Source organism: Fundulus heteroclitus, chromosome 8, assembly GCF_011125445.2.
Source record: "Fundulus heteroclitus isolate FHET01 chromosome 8, MU-UCD_Fhet_4.1, whole genome shotgun sequence".
Classification (NCBI taxonomy): domain Eukaryota; kingdom Metazoa; phylum Chordata; class Actinopteri; order Cyprinodontiformes; family Fundulidae; genus Fundulus; species Fundulus heteroclitus.
The window spans coordinates 22,019,514-22,041,853 of NC_046368.1; the positions used below are offsets into that span (position 1 = coordinate 22,019,514).

Below are 22,340 nucleotides of genomic sequence, written 5' to 3' on the forward strand. Positions count from 1 at the left end.
TCTATCTTCTTTTTCTTATTGCCTGGTTTCACCGATGGTCTGCATATCGAAGCAATATTGTTGCTTAATCCTTTACCCTGCAGCAATCATATTACATTATCCTGCATGCAGGCGCAAAAAAAATGAAATCTGTTAACCATGTGCTAATTCAGCTCCAGGCCCTTGAATTGTCATTGCAGGCTGGTCTAATCTTACCATGAATATACCAAAAAAGCAGGAGACAACCTTTTGTTTTGATTTTATTAATAAAGTGATCATGGTTTTGTTTTCCACAGGCAAAGCCTTTGAGATAACATACATTCGCTTGAAGTTCTACACCAGCCGGCCGGAGAGTTTTGCCATTTACAAACGCACAGAGAAGGATGGGCCATGGTTACCTTACCAGTATTACAGTGCCTCCTGTGGGAAGACATATAGGAGGATTACCAAAGGTTATATTCGCCCCGGAGATGATGAAAGGACCGCATTATGTACGGACGAGTTCAGCGATATCTCCCCTCTCACTGGAGGAAATGTTGCTTTTTCTACCCTAGAAGGTCGGCCCAGTGCCTACAACTTTGACCAAAGCCTGGCTCTGCAGGTAAGCAGACATTTTCTTATACTCTGCTGGGCACATTTTTGCCCTGGAAAAGAAAAGCTGAAACCAGATGTTTACTTACAGTTTAAAGCAAGACATATAACTTATTTTCCTCACTGTCTTAGATTAAACCAGACAGAATTTTTCTGTTTTAGGTCAGGTAGGATTACCAAAAAAAATTGTATATGTTGTATATATGGCAAAATGATGAAAGAGAAACTTTAAAACTTCAACTTTCTTGAAAATTCAGTTTATATGCATTAGCTTAACATTTAGTAATATTTAATTTTAAGCTGTATGGCTTGGATCAGGCATTTAGGTTTCCTTCTTCAAGTTTCTCATAATAGTTTTCTCGAATTTGAGCCCAATTGTCCTGCCAAAAAACACCGGTATCAACACCGTAGCTGATGTTTTGAGATGTTTTTGTGGAGCGCAGTGAAGCACCCCCACCACATGATGCTGCCACCTCGAAACTTTAACGGCCAAATCAGGGTTTCCCAATCCTGGTACTCAAGTCACACTGCCCTGCATGTTTTAGAAGTTTCTCTGCCTTAACACACCTGATTCAGATGATTGCAGGCTTCAAGCTTCCACCTCTTTCCTCCAAGCATAACAATGGCTTCTTCATCTCTAATTGGTCTTTTGGTCCATGATGCTACAGGAGTTGTTTCGATGGAGTTAAAAACACTTTCCTACCAGTCAACATATTTGCTTTGTCCTGGGGTTCATCATACAATTCATGCAAAAATACATTCTTCTCTGGGAGAAATTTCTGGGACACAGACATCTTCCTGAACAGTCAGATACCTTGACATTGCCCTGCTTTTTGTGCCTGCATGTATATATTTGAACAGAACAACGTGGTACCTTCAGGTATCTAGAAACTGTACTGTATTGTAAAATACTTTTACCCAGATCTTGTCAGTTTTCCTTTTCAAAGCTTACAAAACATCAGCATAATCATTCATGACTGCCAACATGTTTAAGCCATAGTAATGTTGATGCTGAACCTCTGAAATTTAGAAAATAATAATAATAGTCCTCTAGGCCAGAGTCCTGCAACTTTTATATCCTCGCCTTGTCCAACAAACTTAAATCAAACGATTGAACTGCCTTTTTAGCATGCAGTTAAGTTCTACAGAGCCCCGCTAATGACCTGTATATTGAATTCAAGTGAGTTTAGGCAGAGACAGATTGAAATGTGTCCAGAACACCAGCCCTCAAAGACCGGTGCTTGGCACCTGCATTCTAGGTGCTGCAGCATCCATTTTTCTTGGCAACAACCAATATTCTGTTCAAGCAGGAATCTCTGCCGGATAGCAGATTGGTTTTTGAAGACAGAGCATTTCTGACACGACACATATAGCCATTATTTTGTGGAGTAGTTTTATGAGATACTTAAATAATGCAAGCATGTTTACTTGGTGATTTGATGTGGCTCATTGATAACTGGACATATTGGGAAACATATAAAAAGAGGTGTTCTACCAAATAAATTAAAAACTTGATAAATGTGACGAATAGTGTTTCCCCACAGAGACAGCTGTCTGTGAGCAGATCACATGACATAAACAAGATGACAGCCAATACAGTCTCTTATTCACTGTAAATGTATTTATAAAGGGTAACTGCATCATTATAAGAAGCCTTGATTCCTTATTTCACAAAATTCATGTGCACGACCTATATTACAGCTTTTCATGCTGTGCAAAAGGTGTGATTTTTACAACCGGCCAAGGAAATTGTGTCACATGGCTCACAGTCTGACATCGTCAAAGATAGGCATCAACCAAAGATACTGGAGATCAGGTTTAAACAGGGATTCTTTTAGTGATCCCTTTCCTGGGCCTGCTTGCCCCCCCCCCCCCCCCCCCCCCCTGTTGGCGGGTGTGGTTATACAGATACAGTCAATAAGTCACCCTAGAATCCACTGGAAAGTTCAACACTGCATGTGATATTCTGAAGTATTTCTTCAAAAGCTGATTTTGCCAATACATCTGCTCATCTACACACACGTTTACTCAGACAAACATCCTACAGCTATGATTGTATATGCATGGCTTTAAGTCCTTTCAAAGGAGTCGGAGTGAAGCTAATGTTATGTTTAGCTGTGATTAACATTGATGAAGCCTTGAGAGTGTTGTGCTGAATTAATGGCCGCCTCTTGAGGTTGAGTCTGAAAGGGGTGGGCATAGTAAAACATGGCTAAAAGTGACTAAATAAAGCACTTACTGCAGTCACTCCTCTTTTTTTTCTTTGAAAGGATTGGCAGTATGCATGCATACATCAATTCATGTAAGTAATTCTCTGCTTGAAGGAGTCTCATGAGTGTGTGATGTGCTTTGATGTTCAGTGTGCATATTTCTTCTATATTTACTTGATAGCTAGAATAATGAAACACAAAATAACGAACGTGGCTTAGCTTTGCTTGAACACAGAATATACAGAAAAATTAACAGATCAGAGATTCTACCAGACTTAAAAGTTAAAAAATCATTAATTTATTAGTAATCGCGCATAGCCAACAGATTCTTGGTCAGGTGCTGACATTCAAGATATATTCCTCTGAGCCAGCTTTTGATGTTTCTTTAACATCTGTGTGAGTTGAAAAGGTTCCAGTTGAGCAAGGAAAATGATGTGAAACCTGGGAATTCATGAATTTGATTTAAAGGTATACTTTCAGCAGTGAAAGAAAAAAAGGAAAGGGCAAGAAAAAGCACTAAAAGAAAAAGATAGCTTTTGAAGTTGTGAGCTCAGCTAAGGTGACTAGAAACAAACAAATGTGAATCCTAAATGTCTCTGGAATGTGCTTGTTAAGTCTGCTCAAGCTATTTAGGTAATTGAGGTTACTTTCGGACTGTATCCTTGTTGTTGTGTACTCCTAACAAATTGGGTTGTGGTCTTATGTTCGATCTTGGGAGGTAAAGTTAGTGATTTTGTCAGGAACCTGGTGGCAAGCATTACATGGTCAGTAGATAGTTTGAATTATTGGTGGCTAAAGTGCAAATTGTCTCACGGTAGATGCAATTGTTCACCCCAACCCAAATGCATAAAGTTCAACTGGCTTTGCCTGGAGGTCTGTATGTTTGGTGATAAGATGCTAACTAAAATAAACAGGTTTTATGTATAACTGTATAAGATTATTAAATGTATAAGGAAACAAAATGTTCTTTCTATTTTCCGGAAGTTATTGTTACAGTAGTGTTGTTCGTCAGATGAAGGAGATCAAAGAGAGTGTTCCTGTGAGAGGAACAGTCCCTCAAGCTTATCTGGGAATATGTTGGAAATGACTCTTTGGTCAGCAATGTCTCCCTACCAGTTTGTAGTTATAGTTTCTATGGTAACTAGCTACTTTTCATCATTCATCATGCGTTTCTTCATATAGTGTACAGAAGGGTTGTACGTGGTGCAGGAAACATTCTTGTCATAGAGGCATTAGCAGCAAACAAAAACAAGGAAAAAAAACAACTGTGATATAGCTTTTCATGTAAATCAACTTAAAGCAATGCTCAGCTAATGGCTCTACCCTACAGCCTCTCTTACAGCACACTGTTTCTTTTTGCCCCTATGCTTATAACTCAATCTGCATGCAGCCTCTTCAGCAATTGACCAGTCAGCTTTTCTATCAAATGAAGCCATCCATTATAATCTTGTAAACTGAAAGAAAATTCTCATTATGGTGCCTTAGTTGCCCAGAACATCTGACATGCAACACTTTTTTTCTGTATAAGAACAATCAACACTTTGTGACAACTTCTCACTTTGATGAGTCTTCTGCATTGTTTTTTTATTTAGAGAAGAATAGACTGAAGATTTGGATGTAGATTTTAATCATTTTGGATACCTGGTAAAAACAACTGGTTGTTTTTTTTAGCACGTTTGAGGTCATGCTATAACTCATATTCTCAATCAGATTTTAAAAAAATTCAGTTTTTTGTTTTTGCTTTTTTTGTTGTTCTTGTTTATTTTAGAGTCCTTCAGATGTGGACTTGCTGATGTGTTTTGGATTATTGTCCAAACCTACTGTAGTAAATTAAGTCCATTGAAAGAAACGCAGGAGAGGCTTGTGTTGCTACTGCGGCACAAAACAAAAAAAGACAATCTTCCTCCTAAAAACAGATGTAAACAGTGACCCTACAATGTTGGCCATTCAAGGTATCACAAACCTGTGTTGAGCACATTAGAATAAATATGTATCATAAGAAATGACCAATAAAGGAGCACAACTAACCATCAGTGCATCTTAGCCATCTAGTTGTTGTTACAACAGTATAAAACTCTGACTGACATATGAAATTAGCAGTATGTTAGTTGAATGGATGATTAGAGCAAACGCAATAACTTGCTCCAGTGTTTTGTGTTTAATCAAGAAGTACTTTTGAGGTTATTTTGTTGTTCAAATTTTGCAACAATCTGTGATTAAAGTTTTGTTACCAGAAGATTTTGTTGCCTTTGAAAAATATTAAATATTTGCATTCCTGGTGAAAATGATTACTAATAAACTGAGTACCTTTATTCAAAGTTGTTGCTGCTGATAGTTAGCAGAGAATATATATATAAATATTGGCAAATCCTGGATGCATAATTGCCAATTGATCACGATGAACTGTATTTGTCCACTTTTAATGTTATTCAAACCTGGTGCATTAAAAAATAGACAAAATGCTGCTCATGATGGAAAAAAGCAAAAACAGCTAAATGAACCTAATATGACTGATGTGACAAAAAAAAACTTCTATGTCCCACTACTACTGTCAACATCTCTTGCAGGGAAGGTTGGCTACATGAAGTTCCTACTGTCCATTCTGCTGCTTTTCACATTTCCTTTTTTCCTCATCTTCAAACAAAGATTCAGAGGAGAGCACATATTTAGCAGAGTTAGCTTAATTTTAGAAGAAGCATTTGACTGCATTGATCAGCCGCTAGCCGTGACCTCTTGCATGTCTAAAAGCTTCCATCAAAGTATTGATTATAACGGCTTGTTCTTCTGTCTGACCTTTCTCCAAAGTCCTGGTGTGAAAAATGTCTGACTATACTTGCACCTCTGAGAAGAAAGCTGTCCTCCTCCACATCATTAAATAGGAAGAGGAAGTGAGGATATGTGGGGGTTATGAAGTGTAACCTTGCATAGCAAAGCCACAGCGCCAGCCTCCCTGAAGGACGAAAAGCTAAAGTGAGGAGGAAAAGCTAAGGACTGTCTTTACGATAGAGATGTTGTAGCTCAACCTATCTTAATTCAAATTATGTTGCTAAGATGCGTAAAAGGTTTCTAATGCTTCAGCTTTTCTCACATTTAGATCTTTCAAATATTCAACAAAATGTTGATATCATGTGAAGACAATCTGAGTAAATACTAAAAGCTTTTTTCAAATTCAATTTTGTGCATGAGGGAAAAATAGCTGGCCACACCAACCTGCCTCTAATTGAAAATGTAACGTCTTCCTCGTTGAGTCATAAATAACTGTGATTAACCGCATTTGTTTGGTTTAATTTCAAGATCCAAATCAAACAAAATAGACTAAAAGATCTGAAAAAGAAAGGCATCATGTCCCAATCTAAATTAATAAAAAAACAAAACATGACAAGCAAGCCGGTGGCATCTCTCAGTCTGGAAAGGTTAGCAAAGCAAGAGAAATGGCAAAGCAAAAAAATCATGGAACAGTGGTGAACCTGTCCAGGAGGGACCTACAAAAGTGGATCAATGACTCATCCAGGAGGTCATAAAGAAACCAATAGAAACTTCTGAAGTGTCAGAATTTGCCTGATTATGTTTATCTGGAACATTTAAGTATGACAAAAAAGCAATAACTAAATAAAATGAGAGTTTATATGTATCTTTTTTTTTTTGGGGGGGGGGGGGGGGGGGGGTTGAATTTGAGCCAGACTAACTGCACTAATTGTTTTGCCATCCAACAGAATCAGCCGGAATTATTACTGCTCAAAAATTGCGATAAAACAAAAAGCTTCTAAAAGAAGATAAAGGATTAAGCTGACATGCCTCAACTCACCTCAACTCTCCTGCTCTATCATAACACGTTTTTACTGTCAGACAGTGTCTCTTCATAATACCTTACCTCTCGTAGAGCCTGGCACTTTGAATAGGCTGTGCCTCCTGATACCTCCCACAGAGTAGAAAGAAATATATGTCTTTTAACAGTGATCCCAATTTAAACTTGAAAAAGATGAAGGGTAGACAGCAGGGATGAAGCCACTTTCTGCTCTCGAGCGTACGCTAAACTGCACAGAGCAGCAGGATTAGCAGTACGCTTTCTGGTTATATCCCTGATGTGAAGCTTCCTTGCATCTGTGGCAAGTGAAAATTGGAATTAAAAGCACTATTGGATTACCTTTAGTACCATTATGGGTTTGGTACATTGTGTGGCAGCTGCAGTCAGTAGGACAACAAACAGCTGCATGAGAGGGGAAGGACTGGGTTTTGGCTCTAGAGATTTTACTCATTTGCCGCTGCTGGGACAGTAATAAAAATGAGAATGAAAAGAAAATAAATGTATCCGTGGTTTAGCAAGAGCTTCTTAATCCAACAATACAGGATTCTGCTTTCTCCGCCACAATATTCCATGCTCCATCTCTCCCTTTTTTTCACTCCCCCGCGTGTTATGGCTTTCCTTCAGCTCTTATGCTGGTGCTTCTCCAATTTTTTGCTTGAAGAGACTTGTAAAAGTCTAACAAGAAAACATTGCTGCACTCCCTTTTAAAGCTAAGAGATTTCTTTCAGATTAATATCATCAAATTAACAACTGTGCGAACTTGGCCTGTCCATTTGCTATGTTAAACTGGCCTCTGAAATACCTGGGATAATAGCATGCTAGAATTTATGGCTTTAGGTCGTTGATTTGAATCCACTTTCCTGTAGTAAAATTCCTTTAAAAAATACACACCAAGCATTTAAAACAGAGAGAAAATGTCTTGTTTTCCCATGAAAGGGCTGTTTTAAGAAACTATAGAATATACAAGGAAGATGGACACATAAACATTTAGGTAGGGGGAGGAAAATGTATTTTAGACAGGATGTGAGTCACTTTCTTAGTATAATAGAACAACCTCAGATCCTAATTATTTAAAAAAAATATATTTTCCTAAACCTTAACCTGTCTGTCTTGATTTGATTAGTGCATTGTTAATGTACAGTGAAACAATAGAAGGAAATTAGGAGTACCTCTCCTACAAAGTGCAATTAGTAAAAGTAATTAAAAACTACATTCCACACTACTATATGTAAAAATTGATATAAAATGAGTATACAACAATGATCAGTAACCAAATATGCCAAAATGTGATGAGACAAAGAAGAAGCACAATCTAAATACAAAAGTCAAATTGTTTCATTGTGTAACAAAGACAAGGTAGAACCAATATCAAAATCAAATCAGTAAAGCAAATCAAAATAAGTTAAATATTTTGTTTCGCATTACACTTTATGTGATAGGGACATATTAAGGTCATAAAGGAGCCTTACTGCATTGAGTGAATGGTTATTGAACCATGAGTTTTTTCACCCTATAGAACAACTATTTTAAAATGTCTGCCAGAGGGTTAGAGTTGAAATAGATGGTGAACAGGGTGAGATTAATATTAGAAATGTTGTTGGAAGAGAACTTCCAATTTGTTCTTTTTTTCTTTCAACAGTATTTGTGATTTTTTTTGGAGAACATCCACCCTATCAAACAGCAATGCAGTATGTGAAAAGATTCTCAGTGGTGGCTAACATTAGCCGTTCATCATGATCAGACCTCGGTTCAATTCTAAGTTTGAGACAAATATCGTATTCAGGTATATGTTGCATTGTGCAAGTCAACAAACTAATAAATAAAGATCAAGCATTTTTACTGTAAAACATGAATCCCAAGACAATTTTCAAGAACTCAAAATCCATTTGGTATATTTTTTTCAATCATTTTGTGGGAAATAGTACCTATAAAAATACTAATAGGAAGATTACATCTTTCACATTTTCAAGTAGACACACAATCTGCTTCTTGTAAATGCATATGCTAGTTCCACCCAAGACACAACAGAGAACAAAAAAACAATAGAGGAAATCTATGGAAACTCAACCCCTAAAAAAACTCACCTGACCAAAATAAACAAACTTTAAATGTGAAAGCAACGTTGAGCAGGTGTTTAACTGGCCAAAAAAGAGACACCTAAAACTTTCAGATGACACTGGTTCTCTTCAACCCCCCTGTAAATTGTAAAGTAGGTTGGTTTCTCTCCAAGGAGCAGACGTCTACTCAGCATCTCTTCCTTTTTGCCAGATACAGAGCCCCATAGCATCCACTGCTAGCCAAAATTTGAACCCAAATTTATTAGGCTTTATCTGCTAGGTTCTGTGGAAATTTCCACCTGTCCACTTCGGAGTTCCTCCTAGAGAGAAATCTCATGATTTCTTGGAACCTATTTCTGGGCTTAATTTCCTTGAAGAACTGGAAGCTCCATTTTTTTCAACCAGGAGCTGTCCATATTTGTGTCCAAGTCCATTTTCTTTTTTTTTTCTTTTTTCCTCTGCTCATCGAACATACAAGAGGCCAATGAAGGCTTTCAGCTGGGCCACCACCATGTCCCATGAGCTGTCACCGTGATGTTGATGCGCCTCAGGCACCGTACACTCCCGGATGTGCTGTTGCGTGCCTGTGTCAATAATGCACAGTGCAGCTGTGAGAGCACCATTGATGTTGCTCTTTGCATATGCTGTGGGGCTGGCAGCTTCAGTGTGGACATTTTGACTCTGCTGTCTCCCTGGCAGCTCAGCAGGCTGAACAATTGTCCACATAGTCCCATCTTTTCCATTTTCCATCGCCACGGAGAACCCCGGTAGGCTGGCCTCCCTCTTGACATCAGCTGTAGGTAGACATATATGACAATAGAATGGTAATAAATAAATAACACAGTTGTCATATGATAATCCGGCCTATATGCTATAACATTACAATAATTCACCAACCTGATGATATGGCTTGAAAAAAAAAAAAAAACTGAACTATCTGAACTGAACTATCACCGGTCATAACTATATCTGGGTGGATGTCACCAGACAATTTCCTAGGGATGCCCTCTAACGCTGTGTCTGAAAATGAGGAATTTTCATCCACCCAGGAATGTTTTTGCTTCCTTCAGGATTATTCTCTGTCCGTTAGAATCCTCATTGTTCATGTTCAGTCTTTCTTTCACCATTTCTACAGTTACATTTCGATAACACCTCTGTCGTTTTCTCTCATCTTTCATATTTTTAGACATAAAAGAAAGAATTAAAGAAATACAAGCCTAGCCTGAACACACACCACTGGAGATGCTCTTTGACAGATGGTTCATCAATTTCCCGCCCAGGCGTTCGTTCTATCTTTATCTTGCCTGGAGAAATCAAAATAGACACATGCAAAATTCCCGCCAGTCAAAGTAAATAGAAATTATTGTATTTCATTTATCCTTTGCAAAATAAACAAAAAAATGACATGAAAATGTACACAGTTTCAGGCAAAGTCAAGTACCAGCAAGGCTTCGTGTATTTATTTGAAAAAGGGATTAAACATACAAATTACAGTATGAAATGGTCAAAATGACCAACATGGTTGTTGGACTTCCTTGATTCCTCAACAGACTGATCACTTCCATGCCCTGCTGCACTGATGCAATAATCCAAGCAAAAAGAGCCTAGAGCAATGTTAAATGTATATATTGTACAGCACAGGGACCTCAGTTTCGATATAGGCCATTTCTGTATTAAAGAGAGTTTTGATTGGTGTCATAGCATACTTAAACATTCAGAGAAACAGTTTTTCTCAGCTATAAGATATAATAATCAACTTTAATGGAAATAAATGCTTGAAATAAGTCATTCAATGAATCTAAAAAAAAATGCATGTTTGCATTCTTGGACTGAATTGCTGAAATCAAAAATGAAATCTGGGATGATGTTCCAATGTATTGAGATTTATTTATTTATTTATTCATTGAGATGTGTCTGGATGTAAGAGGTTTGAACTGAGTGGGTCATGATGTTAAAGGCAATCAATATAGAAGCTTTAATCACATTTATTCTGACACTAATGGTGTTGTTGGCAGTACTTCAAAATCCTCAGGATAATATATATCTTCTGATTATAACGCTTCAAGGAATCAATATGAGCTAAGAAAACATGGATTGGGTGGCAAATCTCCCGACAAACCTGGCAAACAACAGCCCTCCTTCATTCCACCTCTCACCCCTTGCCTTTCTTTTAAACAACAAGATGAGAGGACCCTTAATTGAGTGTGATCTCTTTTCCCATTAGAATATAAGACAGATCAATTGCACCATTTCTTTCATTAAATCTCTCACACCTCCTGTATTTTAAGGGTGCTAAGTCAGTCGGGTGAAGTGAGAAGAGACAAAAACACATCAACTACCCTGTTTGATGCGGAATCAAAGCTGGTTGATGCCAAAGGAGTTCTCTTTTTACGCAGCAAATCTTCAAAATAAAGATGCTGGTGCATAGCCCTCTTTAATTGTTTGATATTGGTTCCTGCTTGAGGTACTAATACAGGCAGCTCAGTCAAGTGGGGTTGGGGGCAACGCTCTGCAATGTCGTTTGCACCGCAGTGCTTTTTGCTGAATGTTGGGTCAAGCTCAAAGGAAGGAGGGTCGAGAAAGCAGAAGTCAGAGGATGACATGGTGCAGTTGCTTTCATTCAAACTGATTTCGATTTTGTATTGTAACCAATGAATAATTTAGATTTGCATTGTTTCACCAGCATAATCCTCTTAGTAACGTTGTGCCTTCGATGAATGACAGTTAAAGATGTGGTGAAGCTAACCTAAACAGACAACCTAACAAAGGGACACATTATAGATTTGGCAGGTGCGCCCACTTAAATGCAATGCAATATAATGCTTCACCATTCTGAGGTTGTAAAAAAAAAACATGTCTTAACTGTGTGTTTCGGTTTTCACTCTAAGTGAGAAAAATCTGGACATTTACTGGACTGAAAAATACGGAACAAAATTAAAATTGTTGTTATTCTGGCATCATCAGGTCAAGTCTCGGACGGGTGCAGGTTTACTATCGATTACCATTAGCTTTACTTTACTACTTTTTTTTTTTTTTTTTTTTTTTTTTTTTTTCCCAGTGTCCTGTCTAGCACTATGGCAATAGGAATTGATATCTCAATGCCAGATGGAGCTCGACAGATTTTGCTTTTACAAGTGGAGCAAACAGCTTTCGCCATAGTGCTCCACTTGATTTATGCTTGTAAATAGCTTTATTATGATTCCTGCAAGGAGAATTTCAAATTATATGGACATGACAATGGGAGAGTAAAGGAAGAACAAAAAGTGAAAGAAAAGAAAAAAAAAAAAAAGAGTAGAGGTGAAAGAAAGAGGAGATAAAAGGAAGAGAATGAGCTTTACTTTACTACTTTACTATTAAATCCTCTATTTATAGTTTACTAAAGATTCCTACCTCATATTTAGATTTTATAGCATGTAACTTTTTTCAGAAATGGTTCTCTGATATGCAGTTGAAAGAATCATAGACTTGTTCCCCAATGTCTGGCATTAATTCAGACTAACCCTTTACTGTTTTAGACCACATAGTATTAACAAAAATGTACTATTTGCTAAATGAAATAAAAAGCGTCACATTTCTTTTGGAGATTATATTATATAATTATATTAGCACTTTCTTGTAATTGAGAAGTTTACATACTTTATATTTGCTATTCTTTTAAAAAAAATTTGAGCAAGTTCAGATAATGATGTAAGCTTATGTTATGTAAGCTTCAGATGGATTACTTCGCAACATTTGAATTAATTAAAGGCAGCCCTCTGGTTGTATTCTAAGGCGGTATCTCAACCAGAGTTTTTCTCATTGTGGAAAGATATTGTGCGATCAAAAAAAAAATCCAGTGGGATAGGAGAATCATAGACATCCACAAATCTTGTTGAACCTTTGGTACAATTTCTAAATGCCTGAAAGTGCCACAATCACCTGTTCAGATAAACAGCAGCAAAAACAACCAGGGGATTCACTTCCATCATACCACTCAGGAAGGAAACAGGTTCTGTCCCTGAGATGAATGTGTGTTGGTACAAATGTGCGTATCGACCACAGAATTGCAGCAAAAGACCTTGTGGCATTGGGGCTAAGCTGGTAAGAGAGTGCCATTATCCAGAGTCAGCTGCTGCACCAACATAGGCTGACAGGCCTTTTGGCATTCCTCTTAAAGTAAGATATAAAATCCAGATAACCATTTGCTTTAAGACTACAACCTTTGGAGAAAATACCTGTTGTCTAATCAAGCCAAGCATATAGTGGCCACTGCTATATCTAGAAGAAAAGGGGAAGCATTGGTAGCCTGAGATCACCATACCAAATATTAAGTGTGGGGTGGCAGCATCTTATAGTGTGGGTGTTTAGCTGCAGGAAGGACTAGGATTGTATATAGAAATAGATTGCAACATGAAAATCAGAAATGTTGAAGAAATATCCCAGGACATCAGCCAGGAAGTTAAAGCTTCGGCACAAGGGGATACTCCAAATGGAAATGGACCCGCCTGTCACTGTAAAGGGTCGTTAGAAGCTATTGCTTGGTGTGAGTGGAGTACTTGGTCACCTGAATCATCATCAGTCTGCTGATGTAATCTCTCTGGGATGTGTTGGAGGACCGAGCTGTAAACACTGGGGAGTTGGAAGCGCAATCTTCCCCCTCTGTTTTCTCTTTTGATCAAGACAGCTTCTTTCACTCTTCTTTCAAACCATCTATTCTTCCAATCCAAAATCAGGACAACATCGTCATCAGAAGAGTAACTTTTGTTCTTAAGGTGCAAGTGGACTGCTGAACATTGCCCCGAGCTGCTGGCCCTTCTGTGCTGTGCCAGGCGTTTATGTAGCTGTTGTTTAGTTTCTCCAATGTAGGAGTCTGAGCAGTACTCGCTGTATTAAACCGCATAAACAACGCCGCTCAGCTGTGGTTTGGCTGTTCTGTCTTTGGGATGAACCAGTTTTTTGTCTGGGAGTGTTATTAGGTTTGAAATTTACTGGTATGTTGTGTTTGGAAAGTTTTCTGGCACATATGGAATGACAATGTTCTGTGTTGTTTTTTTCTCCCATCTTTGTTGGCTGATTTGACAAAGACCCATTTTGGGTAACCACATGCTTGCACTGATGTCTCGATGTGCTTGTGTTCCTTTTGTTTCTACTCTGTGGCCGAGGGAATGTTGTCAGCCCGGTAACTCTGATAAGTTCTGATGACAGAGAGTTTGTGTTCCAGTGGTGATGTGAATCAAAGCTTGGTCCTCCAACACATTCCACAGAGATTACATCAGCATCTCATCATGATTCAGGTGACCAAGTACTCCACTCACACCAAGCATTGGCTTCTGATCCTGGAGAGTGGTGGGTGGGTCATTGATTTGGATCTAACCTAGAAATCGCCTAGGAGGATAGGCCTCCATGTCCTTAAAAACAGCAGCGCACCAACAGCCGGTTGCTCAAGTGTGAGCCACCAGAACTGACAAAGACTCCTGGATAGATGTCAACACATGTTTAGAAAGAACAGAGTGAAGCCTGTTCCTTCTAAACATGTTTGCTGTTGCGTTGACCCGAATAACAGAGTTTGTACAAGCAATTTACATGGCAATTACAAATATAAGAACATGTCTATAAGCGTCTGATTTTAATTAAATTTAAAGGACAATTTATTAATCTTCTTCTGGAACATAGAAATAAATATTTTTTGTAAGTCTTGTTTACCTAAAAAAGCCAATGTTTATTGAGATTACATGTCAGGCCAGGAAACCTAATAAGGTTTTGCCTTTTTTACAGTATATGTAAGTATCTAGTTTCCACTGTAGCTGCAAAAATGATCCCCTCACAAGCTTGGCCTTCTGATTCTGATATGTGTTACCCCACCCATCGCACAATATAGTGTTAGTAATTACAAAACCAAAGAAGAAGATGTGTTTAGGAGAAAACACATGCAGTTAAGGTATTAAACCTCCATCGATTCTCCACCTCGACGGACAGTTTACTCTAAAGTCTGCATAGACGGTACAAATGTCTAGACTCGTCCCCAGCTTGTTTTATCACTAATTTCAGTTTAAATGGTTTTTATTCTTGATAATAAAAAGCCCTCAATATGCAATGTTCATGTGAACTGTAAAGGACATTTCTGTACTCACTCATTTTTAATCTATTTCATTTTTAATAGACCAACCTTCCTAAAAAGCGGTCAATGTTAGTACTCATTGGGTCATAACCAAGCATTCATGTGTGGTGAGGGGTGACAAAGGGGAGTGCTGGCTGTAGATCAGTATGGTTTGGAGGACATCCAACCAAGGATTATAAAGGAGAAAATGCTGTTATCTTAAGCCCTGGATGTTTTCTAACCTCACACTGTAATGAGCTGACCTTTTCTGATGTAAAAAGCCAGCAAGAAGACAACCCATTGTAACGTTTGCAGTTTTGTGACCAAGACTGAACCTCCACCCCCCAGGAAAAATAAATAAATAGATAAAACAGTTTAAGTGCTCTTGAGCAACCAAACTTTTAGTTAGAAAAAAAACACCTAATGATTGTAATCAGTGACTAGTCAATAATAGTATGAAAAAGCCAGGCTTGCTTTTAATTTAGAGTTTGCTGTTGCTCAAATAGACTCTGTTTTTGGTTTTTATAATGGATGTAATCAAAGCACAAATTGCTCCTTTTTTGTCATTGTTTGGCATAATTCTGGACCTGTGTTTACAATCCCAGCCGATCTAGTAAGTGATTTGCAAAAATTGTCAAATTTGTAATATTATTTTCTGTGTCATTAATGCTAATTTATAATGGCAGAGACAGAACAATTTAATCATGGGCATTTACAACAAATTGATCCATTTCATTTCTAACACGAGCAATAATAGAAGAAGTCTATGCACTTAAACTACATCAAATTAGATGTAGATGCAAATAGTTCCCTGACAAATAGAAGAGATGACCTCTATGTCGCTTTTCTCTCTTGAACTAAAACAAAAGTATTTGCTCCTCTACGTAGTCCATGTGTTGTTGTTTTTTTGTTATTGTTTTTTGCTACATTTATGTCCTAGTTCATCAAATAAGTGTAATTTCAAAGAAAGATAACCTGGTTGATTTTGAAAAAACAAAGTTTGAATGATGAAATTAATTAAAGGTAGGAAAGCTATCTAAACCAACAACTGAAGAAGTAACTCCCTCTTTTACCAAATAACTGTGTAAGTGGTTAATCACAGTTAAGTCATGACTTAAGAAGGAGGGAAAGTTATTTTAATTTTATTCATTTATGCTTTTTCCTTAATAAAATAATTTGAAAACAGATTTTTTTGGGGGTTTGATATTAAAATCTGTTGGAAGAAACACAAGTGTGACAAAAAGGCAAAAACAGAAGAAATCTGTAAGGGAGGTATTTGTTCTTCCTCGATGCTGTAAAACCGGACGGCTTTGTCCAAGTACTACGAGCAACTCTTTACATGCAGATTGTTACCTGAGCATGAAACGTTTCCTGTTCCTCTGTCTGCCACACCTTCCTCTGCACATATAGCTCACACAGAGCCATACATATTTCATCAGGCTTAAAACAGAAATTGCATCCAGCCTGTTTTATTAGCATTTTAATCCCACTGCAGATTTGTCAGCGGCGCCACAGTTTGGAGAGTGCATATCCAATATAGTGACTTCACACACTTCATCTGCTGTTTTAAAAATCCTCCGCGTTTCCATTTTGAGAGGTCAAACCAGAATAAATAATGATAAAAAAAATATTAAGATGAGACGATGCCAAGAGAACGGTACATGCTGTCATTTTGGGATGCTTATAATCTAATGTGCAGGGTTTTATTGCCAAATTAGATTTCTCATTCGAAAGAAGCAACATTCACCTTGTAAAACGTCATCTAAATATGTCTTTCTTGTGAAGAAATGGCCCACTTCAAAGCGAGCTCTGTTGTCAAGTTTGTAAACGACATTTATTTTTTCAATAATCAGGAAAAAAGATGAAAGCTACCACATGAATTCAAATTTAATTTGTTCAGTCATCCATTAAAACGGTTTGTCTCCTGCTCCTGCCACCACACAGTCTTCCCCACACCCTCCAACTCTCACTCCAGAAAACTGTATGGCAAAACTGAAGCTACGGCTCTGAATGACAATGAGCCGCTGAAAAAAAAAAAAAAAAAAGCATATTGAGGGCACAGTGAGCTTAAGCAATTAAATTAAAAAGTTATTAACTTTGGAATGAGGGACACTGCTCTCTTTCCTGTCACTGCCTGCAGACTTAGAAATGAGGGGAACAGGAAAAGTGGTGAAGGAAAGGAGAAAGACGTAGTAAGAGAGAGGAAAGAATTTGTAGGTGATGGCGAAGGTTATAAGCTCTGGGACATCCTCTGCAGTCGTGCTACTGCCAACTCTTTTACTCTGATCTATTCCAATGTACGCGAACCTGCTCACTTGACCATTTGGAAGTTATTGCCTTAAGCAAAGGACTGGCTTTTTGCCACTCTCCGTGCTTATTCCTATGTCAGCATCATCGCAGCATTGTGAACCCAAATTCCAAGGGACTACGAAATCAAAGTTAATTAAGCTTTTGCTGTAGTTTGCACTAATAATAAGTTATGAGCTGACTCCTAATTAACCCTAAGAAACTGCTTCCTTTTACTGGAGTAAGTGATATTTGGAATTATTACACAATTAGCACTGTTATACCAAGCATAAACCATTCCAGTAATGATCGTTCTGCACTTTATGATAAATGAAGCATTACATTTTCTTTAACTGTGTGTTAGCATTGGGAATATATTTAAAATGTTTCACTGTGATGGTGGAACAGGAGGTCTGAAATAAAGCGTTTTAAATACCAGGGTCCTGAATTGCCCCTCATTAGCAGAGTTATGAATCTGGTCTATAATATCACTTGTGGGCAATGGGTTTTGTGCTAATAATTCATTTAACATAATAGCAGGTCATGGCCATTTTTGCTTCCATTTAAAAGTAAAACTTTATTTGTTTTCAGCTTTAATCAAAACAGAATGGAAAACAAAGTGCATTCCTCAGTATTTATAACTTCTTTTTTTATTTGTTTTTTTTGCTTTACATGAATGAGACTATAATTTGAAGATGATGCCACAAAGTATTCACCCAATGTTTAAAGGAGGAAGACGTTGTTTTTTTACATTGTTTCTGCTTCTACTTCATTATAGGCCAGAAGGTTATGGATGTATATATGTACTACTTTTAGACCGTTTTTACAGTACAGCCAGAAGAAGAAACAGTATCTTCACAGTGACCACACATCAACTTCTTTCAGTTTTAGAAATCGTTAGTTATCTAAACAAGACATGAAGATGTGAAGACCGAGCAACTGTTCCAAATCTTTCCAAAATTAATTTTAACTCCTTTATTTCTGAGTGCTTGACTATTCCGCCACAATATGTTTCAGCATTTCTCAGCAAATGCAGTAAAAATTAACCATGCAAACAATCTTCACTTAACACTGTGAGCTGATCACACCACGGTAATTGTTTTGTTTTGTTTTTTTTCCCAAGTCACATTCTGACCAAATATATGAGTTGCTGCTCAAGCCATTTTCTCCTCCTCGTCTTTGTCCACCTCCTCCCTCTCCTTTAGTAAAATGTAATGCCATGAATTATGTTTGCAAGCTAGTACATCTTAAATCTAAACCTTAAAAAGTCAAACTCTTTTTTTTAGTCACAACAACTGATATAGGTGCAATTTTGAGATGTGTGCGCCTGGCTACAACCGAAGGCTCTGTCACAGTGGGTACCTATATATCCATGACATGTATTAACCAAATCTCACCACAGAAATTAATTTTCTCAACACTATGCATCTGACCACAACAGTGCAGGCTTGTGAAGAGCACAAAGCAGGCTTGATACATCCATGAAAAATCTCTCCAGAGCATAATTCTAAGTATGCTTAACTTAGTTTAAGCAGTTTTAATGTAGGGCTGAAAGTCATATCTCTTTTGCTATTTAGCTATATGTTTTGTTATTTTCAAACAATGCTGGTGTTGTGTTGGCTTACTTGTTTTCCTAAGACATTACTTTCCTCACACTCTTTTCCTGCACATTAACCTGTAAACCTATAGACTTTCTCCTTATAGCAGAACGCAACTGAATGCATACTTTAAAGAGAGAAAACAATTTAGGATTACCTATAACACTTTTCCTTTTCATTGAATTGCAAATAAAGAGTGATTAATATGGGAACTTTGTTTCTGTGATTTCTTGTATTTTCATTAGTTGTGTTTTTATCACTATGATCAGTGTTGTATAAAGTACTAAAATCTCGGAGTCAAGTAAAAGTATAGGTACCTCTCCAAAATATGACTTTGGTAAAAGTCCAAGTCACTGACTGAAATGTTACTTGAGTTAAAGTCTTAAAGTATCTGAAATGTCTTGTACTTAAGTATGAAAATTACTGTAAAAATAGATGTACTCAAGTAATGTAATAAAAAGTAAAAGTAAAAAGTAAAAACAAAGCAAATGCAGTTTGAATGACATTTTTTAGATTGTGGTAAACTTTGAAAGTCAAATTCACTTGAAATAATATAAACAGCCAAGTGCAGGAGAAACTTAGACCAAGTTTAGACAGAAAATACAACCTTTTTGTATGCTTTCAGTTTTCCTTCTTCAGGTAAGGTCAGTGCTATACACTTTAAAATGGTACACAACCAAGTGCAGGCAAAATGTAGACCAGGAGGTGTATACTAAGAACATGGTTAAGTGATAAACCAGGTCTAGTTAACCTACAGGAAGTGGTAAACCTGCTAATAGATACACCTGCAGGTTATCATTTAGTTAAGAAAATTAGGACTCTTTGCTATTAGATGCTTTACCTATACCACAAGGTTAATTTAACCTGCTTTACCACTGATCCAGCTTCTTGTCCTGTTGGTGGTGATGAACAAGGCCAGGCAAGTCCCGACTTTGTCGGCAGTCAATCAGTAGGTGGGGTCAAAACACTTGCATGCGTGAGTCTCTCTTTCTCTTTTTGTAAGGAGTAACTAACCAAACACTGAAAATGTATTGGAGTAAAAAGTATGCAATTAAGTTCAGAAATATAGTGAAGTAAAAGTAAAACTTATCAAAAAATGTTATACTCGAGAAAAGTATAAAGTACTCCAAAATATACTTAAGTACAGTAGTGAAGTATTTTTACTTCGTTACTATACAACACTGACTATGATGACATTATTGGCTAGATGGTATGCGGAGATGTTTGCACGTTTTCCATTCAGCAGGAAGGATGTTGGTTGGAATCAGGCAGGAAACTGCCTAAGTGGCGTTTGCTTGTTTTCCCTGTGAATTTGTGGGTTCACTGTGAGTAATCCAGCTTTCTTCCATTGTCAAAAAAACATCCATGTTAGGTTAATTAGCTGCTCTAAACTATCTTTAGGTGTGATTTTGTGAATAGTTGTCCATTGATGTTACCCTGTGGTTTACCTCAACTGTCGGCCACTGGCAACTGGAGACAGACACCAGCCCCACAAGGGAACTAGGGAAATGGATGAATGAAGACTGTTTATTTCTGATTACGGCCAAGGAGATTGGTTTCATTTAGTACCTGACAGTGCTTAAGCTTAACTTAACCATGAAAAAAATCATACTTGGGGCTCACAGCCTGCTGTTGGAAGCCATGGATACAAATTTGTTGTCTGAAGGTGGTGAAACCCAAAAACAAAGACTGAGAATAGATCTGCTTTCCCGTTGCCCCAGGATTGTAGGTGGCATCCAAATCCTATTAGCCTGCAGAGCCACGTCTTCTAGGCGTAAAGTGCTGGAGTTAACGTTGGAACAACAGCATGCCAGGTGACCACACTCAATCCTCCAATTCGTTGCTACATATGCAATCAACTAACCGCTTGACAGGCCTCGATTGGCTGCCAAAAGGGAGAACTGTCAGAGAAGTGGAGTGCACTCCAGCTGGAGTAAGAGAGCATTTGGTGGAAGAAAAATTGGCTAGAAGTAAAAATGAAAATCGAATAATGCAGTTGTACACAAGCATTCTGGCTATTGTAAGTAAAATCTGAATGAGCACAGCTATAGCATTGTCCGAATGCAGCTGGAAGGAACAACTGTTTTTTTATCTTTCCACAAATACCTGTTAATAATGACCTCAATAGTCTTCCAAATAAAAATGTATCCACAAGCAGGATCAATACAGAGTTCCAGTATTTATCCCCACCTTATTAATGTAAAGCAAACAGGGACATAATCAGCTTTAATGTATGTTACCGCACACCAGACTTTGCTCCAGCTCCTGGTGTCTCACCTGTAAAACGCATACACATAGTTAAACTGTTTTAATCAGTTACATATCATACAGATTATGAGAAGGAATGCGCAACCTAAGTTTCAAAACAAGCTTATGGCCTCTCAATTCATGAATTTATGTCATATCATATGAGACGCTAATTCCAAATCCTGTGTGCTCTGCTTGGTCACGCTGACCAAGAAGAGCCTCCCAAGAAGCTATTTTCCTTCTGAAGGTTTTCTCTATGCTGTTCAGGCTATTTTAAGCTGAGAAAAATCCCATTGCATACCTATGAAGAAAGCCAAAAGTGTCATCTTTAGTGTCATCTAGCTTTCTACCAATTCTGTATTCATTTTGCTTGGTGAGCAAAAACTAATACTTCAGTTTGACAAGGAAGGTATTTGGAGGTTGGAAAGTGGAAATTTACTTAATGCTCATCTTATAAACTACTTGGTACCCTTCAACAAATAGCTGTTGGTTAGACTTAGACTATTTTGTCCAGATCCATCACTTAAAGTGACAATAGAGGTAAAAACCTAAGAGGGTTGAGTACTTTTGCAAAGAACTGTAGTACAACAGAAAAAAATATTATGGTGATAACTATACATCCCCAGACATCTCCATTATGAACATGTTATTTTTTTTAAATGGTTTAACTGCATAATGTTGCCATGAGGCTATGAATAAAAAAACTAGAATTTTAGTATAAAAGTGAAAATCAAAAAGTCTCTTCACTCAATTAAATATGCTTCTTCAAACATTTATGCACATCACTTCTGACGTGTTGAAAGTGAGATTTTTCTTACCTTCTCCTTGGAGTGTTTCCTAGCTTGGTGTGGCTAAAATAAATTAGAACACACGGATAAAAAAAAAGTCAAACCCATTGCCACCTTAAATTTAATTAATCAAAGGCTAAAAGCAAGATTTCAATGTGATGTTTCTCTTGGAAAAAAACAACAACAAAGGGTTGCATTGTGGGCCAGAATAGTGGTTTGATCACTAAGGGTAACACCATGCCTTGAGGGTTAATGTGCAGGAAAAATTAAGTGATTATCTTTCACCAAAACCAAGATGTTTTAATGCATACTCCTGTGGAGGCGACAAAACCTCTATGAAGAGGTGTGGAAAGCAGGTTTGCAAGGTGGAGCTTCCCTCATGGTAATTACCAACATCCAATGAACTCCTCCAAGAACTTTATCAGTTAGGCCTATACCTGTTCATTTGCTTTTTAGCACAATTTGTGAATCTGCCAATCCGATGGCAGCTGTGTACTTTAGGCAAAGGCGACCAGCTGAAGTTCACCCTTCAGTAGTATGAAATGTAAATGCTCAGTAATATTGGAATGGGTAAAAGCAGGTCTGTGACTTTAAAACGTTGGATGGTTGACAGGGCGGTCTGAGTCCTTCAGAAAGCTGAATGAGTTATATGTATATACAATCATACCCCATGCTTCCCAGATCTCCATCTCTCGTCAAAGTT

At 37.6% G+C, this 22,340-nt stretch overlaps 1 protein-coding gene across 1 annotated transcript in view; it reads left to right on the top strand.

Annotated features, from left to right (window-relative positions):
- Window positions 1–22,340, top strand: part of lamc3 (laminin, gamma 3) — a 218,938-nt gene that overhangs the window by 13,640 nt on the left and 182,958 nt on the right. Inside the window, exon 2 of the mRNA XM_036140365.1 lies at window positions 276–580. Within this exon, the coding sequence (XP_035996258.1) occupies window positions 276–580 (305 nt within the window). The remainder of the gene's footprint in view (window positions 1–275; window positions 581–22,340) is intronic.